This window comes from Nycticebus coucang, chromosome 5, assembly GCF_027406575.1.
Source record: "Nycticebus coucang isolate mNycCou1 chromosome 5, mNycCou1.pri, whole genome shotgun sequence".
NCBI lineage: Eukaryota > Metazoa > Chordata > Mammalia > Primates > Lorisidae > Nycticebus > Nycticebus coucang.
This window is the reverse complement of record NC_069784.1, coordinates 38,348,353-38,371,214: the sequence shown is the minus strand read 5'-3', so window position 1 is coordinate 38,371,214 and position 22,862 is coordinate 38,348,353. Positions and strand designations below refer to the sequence as shown.

The window sequence follows — 22,862 nt, the reverse complement described above, 5'->3', positions numbered from 1 at the left end:
GTTAGGTAAAGTCCCTCTTGCAATCATGTCTTGCAAGTGTAACACACATAAAGGCCCCACATAAAGTGTAACACATAAAGTGTAACACACAACAAGGCCCCACCCACCTCCCTCCTGCCCTCTTTCTGCTCCCCCCCATAACCATAATTGTCATTAATTGTCCTCATATCAAAATTGAGTACATAGGATTCATGCTTCTCCATTCTTGTGATGCTTTACTAAGAATAATGTCTTCCACTTCCATCCAGGTTAATGCGAAGGATGTAAAGTCTCCATTTTTTTTAATGGCTGAATAGTATTCCATGGTATACATATACCACAGCTTGTTAATCCATTCCTGGGTTGGTGGGCATTTAGGCTGTTTCCACATTTTGGCGGTTGTAAACTGAGCTGCAATAAACAGTCTAGTACAAGTGTCCTTATGATAAAAGGATTTTTTTCCTTCTGCGTAGATGCCCAGTAATGGGATTGCAGGATCAAATGGGAGGTCTAGCTCGAGTGCTTTGAGGTTTCTCCATACTTCCTTCCAAAAAGGTTGTACTAGTTTGCAGTCCCACCAGCAGTGTAAAAGTGTTCCCTTCTCTCCACATCCATGCCAGCATCTACAGTTTTGAGATTTTGTGATGTGGGCCATTCTCACTGGGGTTAGATGATATCTCAGGGTTGTTTTGATTTGCATTTCTCTAATATATAGAGATGATGAACATTTTTTCATGTTTTGTTAGCCATTCATCTGTCGTCTTTAGAGAAAGTTTTATTCATGTCTCTTGCCCATTGATATAAGGGATTGTTGGCTTTTTTCATGTGGATTAATTTGAGTTCTCTATAGATCCTAGTTATCAAGCTTTTATCTGATTGAAAATATGCAAATATCCTTTCCCATTGTGTAGGTTGTCTCTTTGCTTTGGTTATTGTCTCCTTAGCTGTACAGAAGCTTTTCAGTTTAATGAAGTCCCATTTGCTTATTTTTGTTGTTGCAATTGCCATGGCAGTCTTCTTCATGAAGTCTTTCCCCAGGCCAATATCTTCCAGTGTTTTTCCTATGCTTTCTTGGAGGATTTTTATTGTTTCATGCCTTAAATTTAAGTCCTTTATCCATCTTGAATCAATTTTTGTGAGTGGGGAAAGGTGTGGGTCCAGTTTCAGTCTTTTACATGTAGACATCCAGTTCTCCCAACACCATTTATTGAATAGGGAGTCTTTCCCCCAAGGTATGTTCTTGTTTGGTTTATCGAAGATTAGGTGATTGTAAAATGTTAGTTTCATTTCTTGGTTTTCAATTCGATTCCAAGTGTCTATGTCTCTGTTTTTGTGCCAGTACCATGCTGTCTTGAGCACTATGGCTTTGTAGTACAGACTAAAATCTGGTATGCTGCCCGAGAACTGCCTTAGCTATACGGGTTTTTTTCCGGTTCCATACAAAATGCAGAATCATTTTTCCCAAATCTTGAAAGTATGATGTTGGTATTTTGATAGGAATGGCATTGAATAGGTAGATTGCTTTGGGAAGTATAGACATTTTAACAATGTTGATTCTTCCCATCCATGAGCATGGTATGTTCTTCCATTTGTTAATATCCTCTGCTATTTCCTTTCTGAGGATTTCATAGTTTTCTTTATAGAGGTCCTTCACCTCCTTCGTTAGGTATATTCCTAGGTATTTCATTTTCTTTGAGACTATGGTGAAGGGAGTTGTGTCCTTAATTAGCTTCTCATCTTGACTGTTATTGGTGTACACAAAGGCTACTGACTTGTGGACATTGATTTTATATCCTGAAACATTACCGTATTTTTTCATGACTTCTAGGAGTCTTGTGGTTGAGTCTTTGGGGTTCTCTAAGTATAAGATCATGTCATCAGCAAAGAGGGACAGTTTGACCTCCTCTGCTCCCATTTGGATTCCCTTTATTTCCTTGTCTTGCCTAATTGTATTGGCTAGAACTTCCAGCACTACGTTGAATAGTAAAGGTGACAGAGGACAACCTTGTCTGGTTCCGGTTCTAAGAGGAAAAGCTTTCAGTTTTACTCCATTCAGTAGAATATTGGCTGTGGGTTTGTCATAGATAGCTTCAATCAGTTTTAGAAATGTGCCACCTATGCCTATACTCTTCAGTGTTCTAATTAGAAAAGGATGCTGGATTTTATCAAATGCTTTTTCTGCATCTATTGAGAGGATCATGTGATCTTTATTTTTGCCTCTGTTAATATGGTGGATAACGTTTATAGACTTGGACTGGTTCTTCATGTTGCCTGGAGTTTTCTGCTGATTCTTCCTCATGAGCAATTTCTTTTATCTGTTTCCTTGCCCTAATTTTCCTTTCATTTCCTCTTGCTCTTTAAGTTCTCGTGCCTGTGGACTAAGGGTTACAGGACCAGAGGGTGAGAAGGTTGAAGTGCAAAAAAGGGATGAAAGAAAGGAGGACCGGTGATAAGAAAAAAAAAAGAAAAATAGAGAAAGGAGAGGGGGTGGGTAAAAGGAATATTGAAAAAAGAAGAGAGGCACAGAAAGAGGGAGACAGAGCAATATAGGTGTACAGTAGGGTACTTTGATACAACCTTAAAAAAAACCCCACCTTCTGGGGGGTGCCCAGTTGGGTGGTTCCCTTGAGGTCAGCAGCTCTTTGCTAACCTGATCAGACCCAGTACCCCACCTCCACCAATTAGAGAGGAAAGACAAAAATGCTATAAATCAAACCAAAACAAGCAAACAGAAAACTTTACAGGATAAAATTGGCTGGAAAAACCAAATAATAGCGGTAGAAACACTAACAAAAATGAAGTTCTAATTATTGAAATAGGCAGCAATGGGAAATTATAATTAAACTAGAAACATTGAGAAAGAAAAAGGATCTGTATGGAAAAGGTTGAACTTAAAAAACAAAACAACAATCAACAACATCAAAATAAACAGAAAAAACAACCAAACCAAAAAAAAAAAACAAAACACAACCAAAAACAAAGCAGTATGTATGTGTTATTGAATATTGTCTGGGCAACACGTGGTCTTCTGGGGTATGAGATGTTAATCACAGTTCTGATACGACTGGAGGCTGCTAGTTTCTCAAACCCCAGCAGGTAGACACCCTAAATCTCTCTTCAGCCCACTTAAAAGGCACTTTGCGCTTGTTCACTTGCTGAGCAGAAGCTTTCCCAGGGAAGTGCTTGTCGCTGGAATCACTGCTAAAGTGGCTATCCACTTACCCTGTGTGCCAAAATTGGTCTCCCTCTGCCCCCCAGGGTTAGGGCTGCAAGGCGGCTCAGACCCCGCCCTTAGGCTACTTGGTTGCTGGGTTACCAGCTCCCACCCAATTCCAGCTCTGGGACCCTGAGGGCAGAGCTTTCCGGGGCAGATCGCTCACAATGGCTGCCTGTGACCCAGAGCCAAACACTATTAGCTCCGTCTGGCTCAACGGCTCAGACTGGGGCTCTAGACAAAGGCCAAAGTTCTCCGCACTCCCGCTCAGGCTCTCCCCAAGGCAGTTCAGCTGAGTTCCAAGTCCAAAGACACCAAAACAGTTCACAGGTAAGGCCTTTCTGGTTTGCAGTCTCGCTGCTACTGAACTTACAGTTGTGGGCGGGTTTAGACGGATTGAACACACGCGACCACTTGCCGGTTTTCCACTGTTTTAGTCCTCCTCTCTTGGGGTCCAGACGTCTCTCACTGACTCCCTGTATCCTCTCAGGGGTGATGATAGGCAGGTTCCCACCAGCCAGAGATGCCTGGAGTCCTATCTCCCCAGACTCACGGTGCCCAGATGCAAGGAAGCTGTTACTCGGCTGCCATCTTGCTCCGCCTCCCCTTACATTTAAATATTTTATCCATCTTGGATTAATTTCTATATACTGTGAGAGACAGTTTAATTCCTCTGCATGTGGTTATTAAATTTTCCCAGTACCATTTATTGAATAGGGTTTGCTTTCCCCAGTGTATATTATTGTTGGCTGATTTGAATACTCTTTTCTTTCTCTTACTTCATTGGTCTCGCTAGGACTTCCAGTACTATGTTAGGCATTCTTGTCTTATTCCAGTTTTAGGCAGAATGCTTTCAACCTTTCTCCACCCAATATGATGTTGGCTATGGGTTGTTCCATATGGCTTTTTGGGGTGTGTTCCCTCTATGTCTGATTTTTTCAGGGTTTTTATTATGAAAGCATCTGGATTTTGTCGAATGCTTTTCTTGAATTTATTGAGGTGGTTATATTATCTTTGTTTTTACTTTTGTGTAGTGAATCACATTTATTGATTTATGTATGTTGAACCATCCTTGCATCTTTGGGATTAAAGCGTACTAGGTCATAGTGGATTATTTTTTCAATGTGCTATTCAATTCAATTTGCTAATATCTTGTTGAGTTTTGCATCTATATTCATAAGGGATATTGTTCTGTAGTTTTCTTTTTTATTGTGTCCTTTCCAGGATTTTGGTATCATGGTATACTGATTTCATAAAATGAGTTAGAAAGTATTCTCTCTTTATAATATTACAGAATAATTTTTGGTGTTCTTTTTTGTAAGTCTGGTAGAATTTGGCTGTCAGACCAATTGTTGTGAGGCTTTATTTCTTGGGAGATTTTTTGTTAATGCTTCTATCTTGATGCTCATTTTTGGTCTTTTTGGGATTTGTATTTCCTGCTTGAGAGGTTTTGTGTTTCCAGGAATTTGTCCATTTCCTCTATGTTTTCTAGATTATGTGCATAGAGATTTTCTTTTCTTTTTTAAAACTTATTTGTATCTTTTGTTAAATCATAGCTGTGTATGTTAATGCAATTATGGGGTACAATATGCTAGTTATTATTATTATTATTTTTTGGCTGGGTCTGGGTTTGAACCTGCCACCTCCAGCATATGGGGCCAGCGCCCTACCCCCTTTAAGCCACAGGCGCCACCACAATGGGCTGGTTTTGTATACAATTTGAAATACTTCCATCAAACTGGTTAACATAGCCTTCACTACATTTTCTTAGTTATTGTGTTAAGATATTTATATCCTACCCTTAGTAGATTTAACATGTACCCTTGTAAAATGCACCGTAGGTGTGGTCCCACCAATTATCCTCCCTCTACACCCTCTCCTCCCTCCCCTCCCCTTCCTTTCCTCTTTCCCCTTCATCTTGGGCTATAGTTGGGTTGTAGCTTTCATATGGAAATGTGGGTGCTTATAAATTAGTTTCATAGTAGGGCTGAATACATTGGACACTTTTTCTTCCATTCTTGAGATACTTTGCTAAGAAGAATATGTTCCAGCTCCATGCATGTAAACATGAAAGAGGTAAAGTCTCCATCTTGTTTTAAGGCTGCATAATATTCCATGGTGTATATATACTACAATTTATTAATCCATTCATGGGTCGATGGGCACTTGGGCTTCTTCCGTGACTTAGCAATTATGAATTGAGCTGCAATAAACATTCTGGTACAAATATCTTTGTTATAAAGTGATTTTTGGTTCTCTGAACATATACCTAATAAAGGAATTGAAGGATGGAATGGCAGGTCTATTTTTAGATCCCTAAGTGTTCTCCAAACATCTTTCCAAAAGGAAGGTGTTAGTTTGTGTTACCACCAGGAGTGTAGAAGTGTTCCCTTTTCTCCACATCCACGCCAACATCTATGGTTTTGGGATTTTGTGATGTGGGCTAATCTTATTGGAGTTAGATGATATCTCAAAGTGGTTTTGATTTGCATTTCTCTGATGATTAAGGATGATGAGCATTTTTTTCCATGTGTCTGTAGGCCATGCACCTGTCTTCTTCAGAGAAGTTTCTCTTCAACTCCTTTGCCCACACTGACATGGGATCACTTCTTTTTTTCTTGCTAATATGTTTGAGTTCTCTGTGGATTCTGGTTATTAAAACATTGTCAGAGACATAACCTGCAAATATCTTCTCCCATTCTGAGGGCTGTCTACTTGCTTTACTCACTATGTTCTTGGCTGTGCAGAAGCTTTTTAGTTTGATCAGATCCCAGTAATGTATTTTTGGTGTTGCTTCGGTTGCCCAGGGGGTCCTCCTCATAAAATATTCTCCCAGGCCGATTTCTTCTAGTGTTTTCCCTGCACTTTCTTCTAGTATTTTTATAGTTTCATGTCTTACATTTAAATCTTTAATCCAGTGAGAGTCTATCTTAGTTAATGATGAAAAGTGTGGGTCCAGTTTCAGTCTTCTACAGGTCACCAGCCAGTTCATCCTGCACCATTTGTTAAATAGAGAGTCTTCTCCCCACTGAATGTTTTCAATTGGCTTATCGAAGATCAAATGATGGTAAGTAGCTGGGTTCATCTCTTGATTATTCTGTTCTATACATCTACCTCTTTGTTTTTGTGCCATTACCATGCTGCTTTGATCATTATCTATTTATAATATAATATGGGGTCTGGTAGCATGATTCTTCCTGTTTTGTTTTTATTTCTGAGTAATGTCTTGGCTATTCGAGGTTTTTTCTGATTCCATATAAAATGAAATACTATTTTTTCAAGATCTTTAAAGTATGACAATGGTGCTTTAATAGGGATTGCATTAAAATTGTGTATTGCTTTGGGTAGTATGGACATTTTAACAATGTTGATTCTTCCCAGCCATGAGCGTGGTTTGTTTTACCATTTGTTAACATCTTCAGCATTTCTTTTCTTAGAGTTTCATAGTTCTCTTTATGGAGATCTTTCACATCCTTTGTTAGGTAAACTCCCAAGTATTTCATCTTTGTCACTACTGTGAACGGAGTAGAGTCCTTGACTGTTTTTTCAGCTTGACTATTGTTGGTATTTATGAAGGCTACATATTTGTGAGTATTGATTTTGTAACCTGAGATGTTGCTGCATACCTTGATCACTTCTAAGAGTTTTGTGGTTGAATCCCTGGTGTTTTCCAGATATACAATCATATCATCTGCGAAGAGTGAAAGGTTGATCTCTTCTGACCCTATATGGATACCCTTGATTGCCTTCTCTTGCCTGATTGCGATGGCTAAGACTTCCATTACAATATTAAAGAGCAGTGGAGACAATGGGCAACCTTGCCTGGTTCCTGATCTGAGTGGAAATGATTTCAATTTTACTCCATTCAATAGGATATTGGCTGTGGGTTTGCTGTAGATGGCCTCTATTAGTTTAAGAAATGTCCCTTTTATAACTATTGTCTTAAGTGTTCTGATCACGAAAGAATGCTGGATATTATCAAAAGTTTTTTGTGCATCAATTGAGAGAATCATATGGTCTTTGTTTTTTATTTTGTTTATGTGATGAATTTTATTTATCGATTTATATGTATTGAAACAGGCTTGAGACCCTGGGATAAAACCCACTTGGTCATGTTGTATAATTTGTTTGATGTGTTGCTGGATTCTGTTTGCTAGGATCTTATTGAATATTTTTGCATCATTTTTCATTAGAAATAATGGTCTATAATTTTCTTTTCTTGTTGGGTCTTTTCCTGGTTTGGGGATCAAGGTGATGTTTGCTTCATAGAATGTGTTGGGTAGTATTCCTTCTTTTTCTGTATTTTGGAAAAGGGTAAGTAATGTAGGTACTAGTTATTCTTTAAAGGTTTGGTAGTTTTCTGGTGTCAAGCCATCTGGTCCCGGGCTTTTCTTTTTGTGAAGATTTTGGATAGTGATGCTATTTCAGTGCTTGATATAAGCCTGTTCAACATTTCTACTTCATTCTGGCTAAGTCTAGGAAGCTGGTGTGCTTCCAAGTATTGGTCAATTTCCTTCACATTTTTGTATTTCTGAGACTAGAGTTTCTTGTAATATTCATCAAGGATTTTTTTAATTTCTGAGGAGTCTGTTGTTATTTTGTCTTTGTCATTTCTGATTGATAAAATTAGAGATTTTACTCTTTTATTCCTGGTTAAGTTAGCCAAAGGTTTATCTATTTTTTTTTGACCTTTATTTTTTTTTTAATTTTTTTATTAAATCATAACTGTATACAATGATATGATCATGGGGCATCATACACTCACTTCATAAACCATTTGACACATTTTTATCACAGTGGTTAACATAGCCTTTCCGGCGTTATCTCAGTTACTGTGCCAAAACATTTACATTCTACATTTACCAAGTTTCGCAAATACCCCTGTAATATGCACCACAGGTGTGATCCCACCGATTCCCCTCCCTCTACCCACCCCCCCCTTTCCCACTTCCCCCTATTGTTAAGTTGTAGCTGGGTTATAGCTTTCATGTGAGAGTCCCAAATTAGTTTCATAGTAGGGCTGTGTACATTGGGTATTTTTTCTTCCATTCTTGGGATACTTTACTAAGAAGAATATGTTCCAGCTCCATCCATGTAAACATGAAAGAGGTAAAGTCTCCATCTTTCTTTAAGGCTGCATAGTATTCCATGGCATACATATACCACAATTTATTAATCCATTCGTGGATCGATGGGCACTTGGGCTTTTTCCATGACTTAGCTATTATGAATTGGGCTGCAATAAACATTCTGGTACAAATATCTTTGTTATGTTGTGATTTTTGGTCTTCTGGGTATATGCCTAGCAGAGGAATTACAGGATTGAATGGCAGATCTATTTTTAGATCTCTGAGTGTTCTCCATATATCTTTCCAAAAGGAATGTATTAATTTGCATTCCCACCAGCAGTGCAGAAGTGTTCCCTTTTCTCCGCATCCACGCCAACATCTCTGGTCTTGAGATTTTGTGATATAGGCTAGTCTCATTGGAGTTAGATGATATCTCAAAGTAGTTTTGATTTGCATTTCTCTGATGATTAAAGATGATGAGCATTTTTTCATATGTCTGAAGGCGTGCGCCTGTCTTCTTCAGAGAAGTTTCTCTTCAAATCCCTTGCCCAGCCTGCGATGGGATCCCTTGTTTTTTTCTTGCTGATGCGTTTGAGTTCTCTGTGGATTCTGGTTATTAAACCTTTGTCAGAGTTATACCCTGCAAATATCTTCTCCCATTCTGAGGGCTGTCTGCTTGCTCTGCTTACTGTGTTCTTAGCTGTGCAGAAGCTTTTTAGTTTGATCAAGTCCCAGTAGTGTATTTTTGAAGCTGCTTCAATTGCCCGGGGGGTTCTCCTCATGAAATACTCACCCAGACCAATTTCTTCAAGGGTTTTCCCTGCATTCTCCTCTAGTATTTTTATAGTTTCATGTCTTAAGTTTAAATCTTTAATCCAATGAGAGTCTATCTTAGTTAATGGTGAAAGGTGTGGGTCCAATTTCAGTCTTCTGCAGGTTGCCAGCCAGTTCACCCAGCACCATTTGTTAAATAGGGAATCTTTTCCCCACTGAATGTTTTTAATTGGCTTGTCAAAAATCAAATAGTGGTAAGTAGCTGGATTCATCTCTTGGTTCTCTATTCTATTCCAGATATCTACTTCTCTGTTTTTGTGCCAATACCATGCTGTTTTGATCACTATCGATTTGTAGTAAAGTCTGAGGTCTGGTAGTGTGATTCCTCCTATCTATTTTTTTGACCTTGTCAAAAACCCAACTTTTTGATTGGTTCCTCTGTTGTATAATCCTTTTGTTTTCAATTTCAATTAATTCTGCTCTAATTTTGATTATTTCCTTTCTTCTGTTGGGTTTGGGATTGGAATGTTCTTCCTTTTCCAGTTGCTTGAAATGTCCCATTAAGTTGTTAACTTTCTCTTTTTCTGTTCTCTTGAGGGAGGTTTGCAATGCTATAAATTTCCTTCTTTTTACTGCCTTTGCGGTATCCCAGAGGTGCTGGTAATTTGTGTCTTCATTATTGTTTTGCACCAAAAATTTGGTAATTTCCTTCTTAATCTCATTTATGACCCAGCTATTGTTATTTAGTTTCCATATTTTTGTATGAGTATGCAGATTCCTATTGTTACTGAGTTCAACTTTTATTCCATGATGGTCTGATAAAATGCAAGTGAATGATTTATATTCTTTCAAATTTGCTGAGATTAGACTTATGACCTCAGATGTGATCAGTTTTGGAGGATATTCCATGGGCTGATGAGAAGAATGCGTATCCAGTTTTGTTAAGATGGAATGTTCTGTAGATGTCTGTTAAATCCAATTGTTGAATGGTTACGTTTAAGTCTAAAATTCCTTTGCTTAGTTTCTTATTGGAGGATCTATCCAACACTGCCAAAGGGGTGTTAAAATCTTTTACTATTATGGTGCTGGAGGAAATCAAGTTGCTCATGTCTGTTAGAGTCTCTCTTATAAATTGAGGCACATTCTGGTTGGGTACATAAATGTTAATAATTGAAATCTCATTATGTTGAGTGTTACCCTCAAGAAATATGAAGTGACCATCCTTATCTTTCTTTACTTTTGTTGGTTTAAATCCTATTACATCTGTGAATAAAATTGCAACACCTGGTTTTTTCTGATTGCCATTTTCCTGAATTATAGATGAGTATCTCTTCACCCTGAGGCTATATTTATCTTTTAAGGTAAGATGAGATTCTTGCATACAGGAGATATCTGGCCTGAGTTTTTGTATCTAGTCAGCCAACCTGTGCCTCTTTAGAGGACAATTTAAGCCATTCCCATAATTGAGAATATTGATTGTATTGTAAGAATATTGATAAGTAGTATTTTCAATACTACTGGTAGTATTTTGGGTATTGTGTTTTTCGAATGTCCAGTGGACATTTTTAATCCTTTTGCCACTGTGGAAGTTGGAATTTGATCAAAATTTTCTGAGTTAGTTTACTTTGGTGGTAGAGGATTGTGCTGGTCATTATGGAGGACAGGTCTGAGAATATCCTGGAGAGCTGGTTTAGTTATGGCAAATTTCTTCAACATGTGAATGTCATTAAAGTATTTAATTTCTCCACCATATATGAAACTCAGTTTAGCTGGATATAGGTTAAAAGTCAATGACCACCCTCTTCTAGCTTGAAAAGTTTCAGCAGAGAGACCTACAGTCATTCTAATATTCTTCCCGTTTTAGGTTATGTTTTTTTAACATGTGGCTGCTTGCAGAATTTTCTCCTTCATGTTAACTTTGGCAAAATTAATTATAATGTGTCTAGGAGATGCTTTAATTGGGTTGAGTCGTGCTGGGGTTCTGAAACTGTCTGCTAACTGAATTTCAGAATCTCTTGCCATGTTTGGGAAGTTCTCCACAATTATTTCTTGGATTAGAGCATCTGGGCCTTTTGAAGCAACCTCATTGCCTTCAGGAATTCCTATAAGGTGAATATGAATTTTCTTCAAATTGTCTCAGAGGTCTCTGAGAGAATGATCCATTTTTGCTCTCCACTTCTCTTCCTCTTTGAGCGTTTGGAAGCATTCAAAAGCATTGTCTTCAATGTCAGAAGTCCTTTCTTCTGCCTGCTCCATTCTGTTACTGAGTGATTCTACTGTATTTCTCAGATCTCTGAGAGTTGTAAGTTCTTGCCTCAATGTGTCAAAGTCTTTGGTAATTTTGTCTTTGAATTCTTGAGACAACTTTTGAAATGCTCCTTGAATTTCTAATTCCACCTTTACCTCCATTCTGTTAATCTTATTTGCAATCCAAATTCTGAATTCGATTTCTGACATCTCAGCCATTTGTTTATGAATGGGATCTTCTGGTGTGTCTGCCTTGTCATTCCTTGGGGAGTTGATGTACTCTGATTATTCATGTTGCCAGAGTTTTTCCAGTGATTCCTCCTCATGATTATTTTTTACCATTTGGCTAGATGAGCAGATAAGGTGAAATTGGATTGGGGTCTCCTGGAGTAGTGATTAACCAGCCCTTTGCCCAAGACCTGGGACTGGTGACTGAAGGTTTTCCCCTATAGCTTTGTGAAGGACCCATACAGTGCTAACGGCGTGAGACACTGGGGACCTGCTTGGTGTGGTGGGGCAAAGTGGCTCTGTCTTGTTTTCAGCTGGTCTCTGTCCAATCCTAGTGAATCAGTAACTCTAGGTGGAAGTCTCGGCTGTGGAGAAATACAAGCACCTAAGACACCCCACCCGCCATGGGCAACAACTGGAAAAGGAAAATCAAACCTTCCCACAACAACACAACCAGGGTACCACCTTGGATGGTCCTTGTGTGATTGGCCCAGGTCAAGAGTTCCAAATAAGTTGTCCTAGTCAGCACCCAGTCTCCAGTGGGTGAGTTCAAAAGGTCTCCAGCAACTAGATAGTAGGGGTCTGCTGGCAGCTTGAGTATGATTTGCTCTGATGCTCCATGGAGTCAGAAGGGCCTACCCAGCAAATGAATTAGTCCTGGGAGGTTGATGTCTCCTTCTCCACCTTGCACCTCTGTCATGCCCAGTCACTGGTAACCCCACAGGGCTGTGACCCATTTTCCTCCAATGAGCCAATGCCCCAGGGGTTTGCGCCTGCTTGAATCACTGGGAGATCTATGTCTCCTTTGCCAGGCTACTGCACTCTGCCACCAGCTGGCAGAGAGAGCTGAAGTACTACCTTGGGTGCTTAATGGAGGCTGAGGAGTTTCCCTCAGTTCTAGCCCCGCCCCCAATTGATGTTGCTGCTACTTATATTCTTGCAGAATTTGCGTTTCTGTCCCAGCTATATTCCCCTGTGGGCCAGGTGCTGCTTGAGTTCACAGAAATTGGGCTCGGCCCTGCCCTGTGCCACACCACTGTGCCAATTCTCATGGAGCTGACGTCTCTGTCTCCATTGCACTCTGTGTTGGGGTGGGCATGGTTAGAGCTCACAAATGGTTCTCAGTTTCTGCCCTTCCTTGGGCTAATGCTGCTACCTCACCTACTTTTGTCCCAGCTATGCTCCCCTGGGGGCTGGCTGCATCTTGGGCTCACAAAAGCAGCAATTCTAACTCAGCCCCACCCTGGGAGTATGCTGCCTCTGTGTGCACATGGATTCTATTCTCCATCCCCGCTGTGCCCGCCTGGGCAGGTACTACCTCAGGCATACCTTTTGCTCACGGGGCCTGTGTTTCCATTCCAGGTCTGTTCCACGGTGGCCAACACTGGAGCAGAGGCTGGGCTCCCTCTGCTTGCTAAGAGAGGTGGGAAGTATTTCTCCAAAACATCACCAGGGGTGTGAGCCCTATTGTTCCCACCACTGCCGCTGCTGTGCTGTGCTGTGGGGCACCGTCTCTCCCTCTCCCAGGTGGCTCCCTCACTCCACAATCCCACTTTACACCCATGCTGCCAATTCAGCACAGACTTGTAACAGCCCACTCCATGTCCACACCTCTTGAGAAAATGCCCAAGAATCTGGACTCCATGGGGGACAGGCTTCCAGACTACGGGGTGAGAGGTGAGGGGAATGCTGGGAGTTCAAAATTGTAGGTAGAGTAAATGTTCAGTTTTATGCCTGGCAGCAGAATGCCATGGCACACTAGTGGGTCCTCTCTGGGGAAGGAATTCTAGTTTTTAGAAGGTCTCTCCTGTGGCATAAAATAGGAGATCTGAACTCTGCTCTCTTGTTTGTAGAAAGTATACTGCGAGCCATTCTCATGGGGGAGGGGACTCCCATCTGCTTGGTGATGGGTTTTGTACCTATTGTTTGTTTCCTTGAGGTTGCAGCTCACCTTAGCAGGGGTGATGTGCACTATCAATCTTCTCTCTTGGCTCAGCTCCAAAGCATCAGCTTACTTGGTAAACTTCTGTCCTTTAACTCTCCTTCTGGATGGGAGCCATCTCCTTCTGGGTGGGTGTAAACCTGGCTCTAGTCAGCCATCTTGCCTCCTAGAGATTTTTATTGTAGTCACAGATGATATTTTTTATTTCTCTGGTATTAGTTGTAATATCTTCTTTGGAATTCCTGTTTGAGTTTTTTTGGGTCAGCTCTCTTCTGTCCTTGGTTAATCTAGCAAGCAACCTGTCACTTTGGTTTATCTTTTCAAAGAGCCAACTTTTTGTTTTGCTAATGCTTTGTATTGTTTCTTTGGTTTCCATTTCATTTAGTTCTGCTCTGAGCTTTGTTATTTCCTTTCTTCTATGGGCTTTAGGTTTAGTTTGGTCTTATTTTTCTAGTTCCTTGAGATGTAACATTAGGTTGTTAATTTGTGATCTTTCTGTGATGTAGACATTAATTTTCCCCTGAGAATTGCATTTGCTTAATCTCATAGATTTTGATAGTGTATGTCCCCTTCGTCTATGACTTAGGGAAATATTTTGATTTCCATCTTTATTTCATCATTGACCCAAGGATTGTTCAGTAGCAGGTTGTTTAATTCTATGCCTTTTGTAGATTTCAGCATTTCTCTTGGAATTGATTTCTAGTTTTATTGCATTGTAGTCTGAGAAGATACTTGATATGATTTCAGGTTTTTGAATTTGTTGAGAATGTTTTTTGATATAAGATATGAGTAGTCTTTGGGAATGTCCTATGTGCTAATGAGAGGAATGCATATTCAGTAGTTTTGGGGGGGAATGTTCTATAAATGTCAGTTAGATCCATTTGTTCTAGAGTCCTATTTAAGTCCTGTGTTTCTTTATATTCTGCATTGATGATCTCTGTTCAGCTCTGTCAGTAGTATTAAAGTCCCTGACAATTACAATACTACTGTTATCTCTCTACTTAGATCTAGTAGAATTTGTTCTATGAATCTGGGAGCTCCTATGTTATGTTCACATATATTTAAGATTGTTATGTCTTCCTATTGAATTTCTCCCTTTGCTATTATAAAATGACCATCTTTGTTTTTCTTTACCATTGTTTATTTAAAGTCAATTTTCTAAGGTATGAAGATAGCTACACCTGCTGTCTCTTGGTTTCCATTTGTGTGCAGTAATATTTTTCATCCCTTCACCTTGAGCCCATGTACATCCTTGTGTGTTAGATGTGTTCTTGGAGATAGAAGATACTGGATTGTGTTTTTTCCATCCATTTATCTAGTCTATGTGTTTTGGGTAGAGTATTCAGACTGTTTGTGTTGAGTGGTAGTATTGATGTGTGGGATGCTATTCTGTTCATCTTTTTTTTTTTTTTTTTTTGAGACAGAGTCTCACTATGTTGCCCTTGGTAGAGTGCTGTGGTATCACAGCACAGCACAGCAACCTCAAACTCTTGGGCTTACATGATTCTCTTGCCTTAACCTCACAAGTAGCTGGGACTACAGGCATCTGCCACAATGCCCGGCTATTTTTGTTGTTGTAGTTGTCATTGTTTAGCAGGCCAGGGCCAGGTTCAAATCTGCCAGCCCTAGCCACTGAGCTACCGGCACCAAGCCTATTCTGTTCATCTTGTTGGGTAGTACCTATGGCTTTGTTTTCTCTCTTGTGCTGTTATTTTATATTAGCTGTGAGCTTTAGCTTTGGGATAATTTTTCAGTGGTGGACATCTATTGTGCTGATTTCTATATAATGCTGTTTTGAGTATTTCCTTTAATACAGGTTTGGTCATGACAAATTCCCTCAGTGTATGCTTTTCTGGAAAAGTCTTTATTTTTATGTTGTTTGTGAAATTAGTTTTGTAGGATACAAGATTCTTGGCTGGCTCTTCCTGTATTTAAGAAGACTAAAGCAGGGGCCCTAATCCCTTTTGGCTTGGAAGGTCTCTACTACAAAGTCTACAGTTAAGCTGATGAGTTTTTCTTTGTAGGTTAGGCAGTGCTTTTGTCTTGCTGCTTATAGAATTTTCTTTTTAAGGCTCGGCGCCTGTAGCTCAATGGTTAGGGCGCCGGCCACACACACTGAGGCTGGTAGGTTCGAGCCTGGCCCAGGCCTGCTAAACCACAATGACAACTATAACAACAACAACAACAACAAAAAAAAAGCTGGGTATTGTGCCGGGCGCCTGTAGTGATAGTTATGAGGGCGGCTGACGTAAGAGAATTGCTTAAGCCCAAGAGTTTGAGGTTGCTGTGAGCTGTGATGCCATAGCACTCTACCAAGGGCAACAAACTGAGACTCTGTCTCAAAAAAAAAAAAAAAAAAAAAAAGAAAAAAAAAGAATTTTCTTCTTCATTATTACTTTGGCCAGATTGAATACTATGTGTTTTGGAGCTTTTCATGTGCTGTGAATCTTCCTGGTGTTTAATGACCATCTTGTGTGTGGATCTCTGAACTTCTAGGGATACTGGAGAAGTTTTCCTTATTAATTCCCTGGAATTGGTCTTCTTCTCCTTTTCTTTCTCCTCCTCCTCCTTCTTTTTCTTCTTCCTCTTCCTCTTCTCCTCTTTTTTCTTCTTTTCTTCTTCCTTCTACCTGAGGGATAGCTGTAATTTGTATGTTAGTTTGCTTCACATAGTCCCATATGAGGGCCCATCTGTTAAGGAGATAACAGTAAGCTGAGACGTAAAGAATAATTAAGAGTTAGCCAGATAAAGAAGGGTTTAATCCAATAAGAAGGAAGAATTCTTTAAAAGGAGATAATTAAATCATATTTCTAGAAGAAGTTTTTTGAAGAAAGACATTTTTTAATAGTCTGTTCCAAAATGGACATTTGTGAAGTTCTTATACAATAGAAAAGCCCAATGTGGGTTACATCTTGGCTATTTTAATACCAATAATTATACACATCTTCCTGTGTGTTGATGAGGTGCTACTTTTTGGTTTCTATCACCTAGATTTTTAATACAAGTTATTAGCTTTGGATCCAGGGAACAAGGAGGATAAGTGGCTAAAAAGTGGCAAGAACCTGCTTTTTTATATACGTTAATGATCCTGAATTCAGACAAGCATAGCTGACCTGTTATAAAGGTTCATTTGTCCTTCCTTCCTTTTTTCCTTCCTTCCATCCTTTCCTTCTTCCCCTCCCTTTTTTTGTTTGTTTGGCAGGCGTGGGCTGGGTTTGAACCCTCCAGCCGTGGTGCACAGGGCCAGCACTCTACCCTTGAGCTACAGGTGCCCAAGGCACCCCTGTCTTTGACAAGGTGTTATTTTGTTGTCTTGGCTGGAGTGCAGTGGTGTGATTATAGATCATTATAACTCCAACTCCTGGGCTCAAGTGATCCTCCTGCCTCCGCCTTCCAGGCGGCTAGGAATATAGGCCTGCACCACCATGCCTAATTTTTTTTACTTTTTTGTAGAGATGAGTTCTCACTGTTGCTTAGGCTAGTCTTAAATTCCTGGTCTCAATAAGTCCTCCTGCTTTGACCTTCCAAAGTGCTGGGATTATAAGCATTAGCCACTATGCCTGGCCTGTTGTTGATGCTTTGTATTGAATTTTTCAGTTGAGTCTTATTTTCTTCATCTCTAGGAGTTCTTTATTATTATATATATATTTTTTATTAAATCATAACTGTATAAATTGATATGATCATGGGGCATCATACACTCCCTTCATAGACCATTTGACACATTTTTATCACAATGGTTAACATAGCCTTTCCAGCGTTATCTCAGTTACTGTGCCAAAACATTTACATTCTACATTTACCAAGTTTCGCAAATACCCCTGTAAGATGCATCACAGGTGTGATCCCACCGATCCCCCTCCCTCTACCCACCACCCCACCTCCCTTTCCCACTTCCCCCTATTGTTAGGTTGTAACTGGGTTATAGCTTTCATGTGAGAGCCCCAAATTAGTTTCATAGTAGGGCTGAGTACATTGGGTACTTTTTCTTCCATTCTTGAGATACTTTACTAAGAAGAATATGTTCCAGCTCCATCCATGTAAACATGAAAGAGGTAAAGTCTCCATCTTTCTTTAAGGCTGCATAGTATTCCATGGTGTACACATATCACAATTTATTAATCCATTCATGGATCGATGGGCACTTGGGCTTTTTCCATGACTTAGCAATTATGAATTGGGCTGCAATAAACATTCTGGTACAAATATCTTTGTTATGTTGTGATTTTTGGTCTTGTGGGTATATGCCCAGCAGAGGGATTACAGGATTGAATGGCAGATCTATTTTTAGATCTCTGAGTGTTCTCCATATATCTTTCCAAAAGGAATGTAGTAATTTCATCTCTAGGAGTTCTATTTGGTTCTCTTTAATGTTTCTTTTTCTCAAACTTCTTGCTTTGTTTTCCAAATTTCATTAAATTTTATATTCATATATTCTTGTTCACTGATTTTTTTTATTGTTGGAGGTTCACTGAAGGACCAAGAACCAGGTTGCACTGATTGCATTTGTTAGGTAAAGTCTCTCTTATAATTGTGTCCCGCCCCCAAAAGGTGTATCACAACCATGACCCCCCACCTTCTCTCTCCTTTACTCTCTCTCCTCTTCCCTTCCCCTACCCTCCACCATGTACTAGGTCATTAATTGTCCTCATATCAGAATTGAGTACATAGGATTCTTGCTTCTCAATTCTTGTGATGCTTTACTAAGAATAATGTGTTCCACTTCCATCCTGGTTAATTCAAAAGATGTAAAATCTCCATCTTTTTTAATGACTCAATAGTATTTCATGGTATACATATACCACAGCTTGTTAATCCACTCCTGGGTTGGTGGGCATTTAGGCTGTTTCCACATTTTGGTGATTGTAAATTGAACTGTGATAAACAGTCTAGTGCAACAGTCCTTATGGTAAAAGGATATTTTTTCTTCTGGGTAGATGCCCAGTAATGGGATTGCAGGATCAAATGGGAGGTCTAGTTTGAGTTCTTTGGGAAGATTATTCTGAATTGTCAGTCTTTTATAGACCTCCATTTCTTTAGGGTCCATTATTTTTGCTTTATTGGCCCAATATTCTTCTTTGGAAGTGTTACGATTCCCTGATTCTTTATAATCCTTATGTTTTTCCCTGGTTTTCTGCACATTTGCAAGACACCCTCTTCTTTATAGTTGTTTTTGGCAGGGTTAGACCTTTATCATTAGTGTAGCTTATGATTTTAGAAAGATCAGCTGGTGATGACTCTGGGCAGGCAGAGCTTGTCATGAATTCTCTAGTTGGCTGGGAAACTGCCTTTGTTCTGATGTCAGGTGTGGAAGATGACTGGCTGGGCTCTGCTATCAGGCAGGACTGTGATGGCTTCTGGCCAGGCCAGTCATAGGTGTATTCTATGGATGGGCAATCTGCTATTTGGGATCTGTAGTTGGGCAGGGCTATATGCTGGGCTCCAAATTTAGGTGGAGGTGCCACTTATGACAGATGGGACCATAGGCTATGCTACTTAGAAAAGTGTGATTATTACCTCCCTGTCATTGTGGAACTGTGGGTTGGGCTTTTGGTTGGGTCAAGCCACTGTTTGAATTACCTGGTCAAGCTGTTCTAACCCCTGTGCTTCTCTGAAATGGGTGAAGGTGGGTGTTTGCCTGGGTAGTGGTGTTAGATGGACTCTGAGGCTGGGTCTGGAGTCTAGGCATCTAGGGATTTAAGCTATGTTGAATTTCCTACTGTGCTTGGGAAAGTAACCAGGTTACCTTGGTGGGCCAGCTATGAAATTCACTGTTATCTCCAATCAGGTGTCACAGCTGTCAGGAACACAGAGGTACCATCAAGATCTGCATGCTGGTCACTATGATTTCTGTCTCCTTTCTTTTGTTTCTACCTAGTTCCAGTGATTGAGCCATGACATTTTCTCTAGTGTTCCCCATGAGATGAGACTGGAAAACTGAAAAGGATTTCAAAATGCTAGAGAAGCCAGATGTCTGCCTCTGGGTCTCTTCCCCCCTGTAGAGACTATGAGCCCAGAGAACTCCTCTTTGTCTGGTGTGTGTTGACTTAGTGGAGGAGAGGGGCAGTAATGGTCAAAGTGAGACCATTTTTCTTACTCTTCTAATTTTGTTTTCTGGACCACACAGATGTCTTAGGTTTATTGGCAAGTATTGGAGTTTTCAAAAAGATGTTCTTGTCTGTGGATATTTGCTAATTGAACTTCCTTTGGGGATCAGTGGAGCCTGAGATTTCCTAATTCCTATTCTGCCATCTTGCTGACATCGCTGCCATAAATGGAAAACTAGAAGATTATAAGTGAGGATAAAATAAATAAATTGAAAACAAATTGCTATTAAAAAAAATCTGGCTTAATACTATATAGATGCTTTTTGAGTTATGACAGAGTCATGTCTTAATAAACTCATCATAGCCAAAAATACTTTAAGTCAAAATGCATTTACTACCCCATTAAACCTATTATGAAGTTGATAAATTGTATGTCAAACCATCATAATTCAGGGATTGTCTGTATTATCTGATGAAGGTGAGCCTAAGACTTATACTTTTTTTTTCTGTAAAATTAAGTATTGAGACATATTAGCACATTGAAATGTTCTCCGTGATATACTCAGAAGGATTAAAAGAAAATTGGAACAGGAATAATTTTCTTACACTGTGTTTTAGTGTTGTATATTTGTATGTATACACCATATGTATCCCACTCATTGAGAAACACCTTCAGGATTATGTTGAAATCCTTTTTGTGGCATGTAAATCCTCTCATGATCTCTCCCCTGCTTTACTCATCTCCTGCTTTTATACCTTGCATTTTGTACTTAGCAAATTGGAAATATCTAAGGTTATTATAAAGATTAAATGAGTTTATATATATAAAGTGCTTAGAAGTATTCAATGAGTATTAGCTGTTAGAATTATCACCATTATTATTATGTTTTTGTAATTAACATATATTTTGCCTTCTTGAAAATACTATCACATATTCTTAGAATATCTTCTTTAACTTATCTGTCCAGCTAATGCCTATTTTTTTCTCTGCAGTCTCAGCTGAAGTATTCTTCCTCTGTGAAGACTCTCCTGAATTCCCCTAAATGTCACTTAAATATATTCCCATTATGTCACCTAACACATTGTCTTTGGTTATATGAGTGGTTTCTACTAGTCTGTAACTTCTTTCATGGCAGAGACTATTATCTTGTTGTCTTTTAGTCCCTAGTGCTAGTCTAGTATCTGGATTGTTGCATTTATTTTTGAATTCAGTATATATTTATTAAGGACCTATTTATGCCACACTTTATGCAGGTATTGCTATCACAAAGCTGAATAAGACAATGCCCTGTGAGGTAGGAATTTGCTGGAAACATATATGATATATTAATATTAATATATTTATAAACATATTAATATATAATATTAATATATTTATAAACATATTTATAAATATATTAATAAAAATTTATATTTAATTTATATATAATTTATAATATATTAATAAACATATATGATAAATTAATTTTTTTAATTTAAAAAAGCATCAGGTCTATGGCAGTGCCTGTGGCTCAAGGAGTAGGGCGCTGGCCCCATATACTGGGGTTGGAGGGTTTGAGATCGGCCCTGGCCCAAACTGCAAAAAAAAAAAAAAAAAAAAAAGCCTCAGGTCTAAAGCGAGATTTGAACGTACACTCTTATTTTACAAGGATAGCTCTCAAACTATTAAGCTAGGAGACATACTTAAATTCCACGTATTTTATCTCATTTAGCTAACAGATTGTGAGGTTCCTGATGGCCAATCCTATGTGTCTCAGTATCTTTATTCCCCTGAGGTACTTGGCATTCTTTGTTTACCTCAGGTAATTACTTACTAATAAGATTCATACTTATTTGGAGTGGCATGGTGGCTATTAACTCTACTATTGCACAAATTTTAAAAGTTGCTTAGTATACTTAACCTTGTAGCTATGACTGTAAAACTAAAATAATGGATGCTTATGGAAATTATAATTAGCACGAGTGAAATGTGTAAATGTTAACAAGGTACAGTGGCTTTACTTATGATGTAGCTCTGCAGTGAGTTTCTTCTTCCTTGTAGGTAATTTTGAAGGCCGGAGACATCAACAAAGATTCAGAATTGGACTTTGGAGAGTTTTTGCGGTACCTTCAAGATCATGAGAAAAAAATGAGACTGGCATTTAATAGTCTGGACAAAAATAAAGATGGTATGTACGTGTTTTTTATCCACAGTTAAGCATGAATAATAACTATCAGTACTAAAGAGTACTTTTACTACCCTTTAATTTACTCCTAGTATCAAAGATTCAGTTATTTTTACTAGTTGTCTAGTAGCAATTAAATAATTTTTGTAGAAGGCTCTGTCTTAATGAATTTAAAGCTTCTTTGCTTAGTAAGAAGGTCTTTCTACTTTTTTGCAACATACATGTATGAGCTATAACTATTATAATTTAAAAAATGACATTTAAAATTTTCTTGTTGATTATGAAAATGCATTGGTTGCAGGAAAGTTAGATATCACAGAAAAGGTCCTGAAAGAAAGTAAAATTTACTTGTAATTCTGCTATGTAGAAATCAGTTTTAACATTTGATATGTTTTTTTATTTCCTTTAGACTTTTTTTTTTTTTTGAGACAGAGAGTTTCACTATGTCACCCTTGGTAGAGTGCTGTGATGTCACAGCTCACAGCAACCTCTAACTCTTGGGCTTAAGTGATTCTCTTGTCTCAGCCTCCCAAGTAGCTGGAACTACGGGCGTCCGCCACAACACCCAGCTACTTTTTTCTTTTGTTGCAGTTGTCATTGTTGTTTAGCAGGCCGTGTCCGGGTTCGAACCTGCCAGCCTTGGTGTATGTAGCCGGCGCCCTACTCACTGAGCTATGGGTGCCACCTCCTTTAGGCTTTTTGTCTCTTTTTTCCTTGGTTTCTCTCTCTCCTTCCCTTTCTCTTTAAATGAAACTGCAGTCACATTTGGTTTTCTCTGTACTTCCCTCTCTTTAAATGAAACTATATATAGTTTAGTGTCCTACTTTTTTCTTTTAATGCTTTGTTTCAGTTAAGAATACATCAGAAGAATCCTTTAAAATAGTTTTTCAGATACACTTAGATTTTTTTCAGTCAAGAAAAAGATTTAGTACCAGTTAAAAATTAATATGTATATTTCTTAAGTAGGAAATAATTAGGTTCTAACTATCTATTGAGATTTAGCTACATACATATGGAAGCAGAAGTGATGTTCTTCCTTTAGTTAAGTCTGTGTTAAAGAGTTGTAACAAAAAATCCTTTCTTGCTTAAAATAAGACAGGAGAATGGGATTCTTTTGTTATCCTAAAGTACATCAGTTAGAGATATTTCTGTGAAAATATTTTGATGATAAATTTTCTTAGTAGTGTGAAAATAAAT

At 38.8% G+C, this 22,862-nt stretch overlaps 1 protein-coding gene across 1 annotated transcript in view; it reads left to right on the top strand.

Moving 5' to 3' along the window:
• LOC128585447 (calcium-binding mitochondrial carrier protein SCaMC-1-like) overlaps positions 1-22,862 on the top strand; it is an 83,384-nt gene that overhangs the window by 11,971 nt on the left and 48,551 nt on the right. The window contains exon 2 of the mRNA XM_053590559.1: positions 21,542-21,668. Coding sequence (XP_053446534.1) covers positions 21,542-21,668 — 127 coding nt within the window. The remainder of the gene's footprint in view (positions 1-21,541; positions 21,669-22,862) is intronic.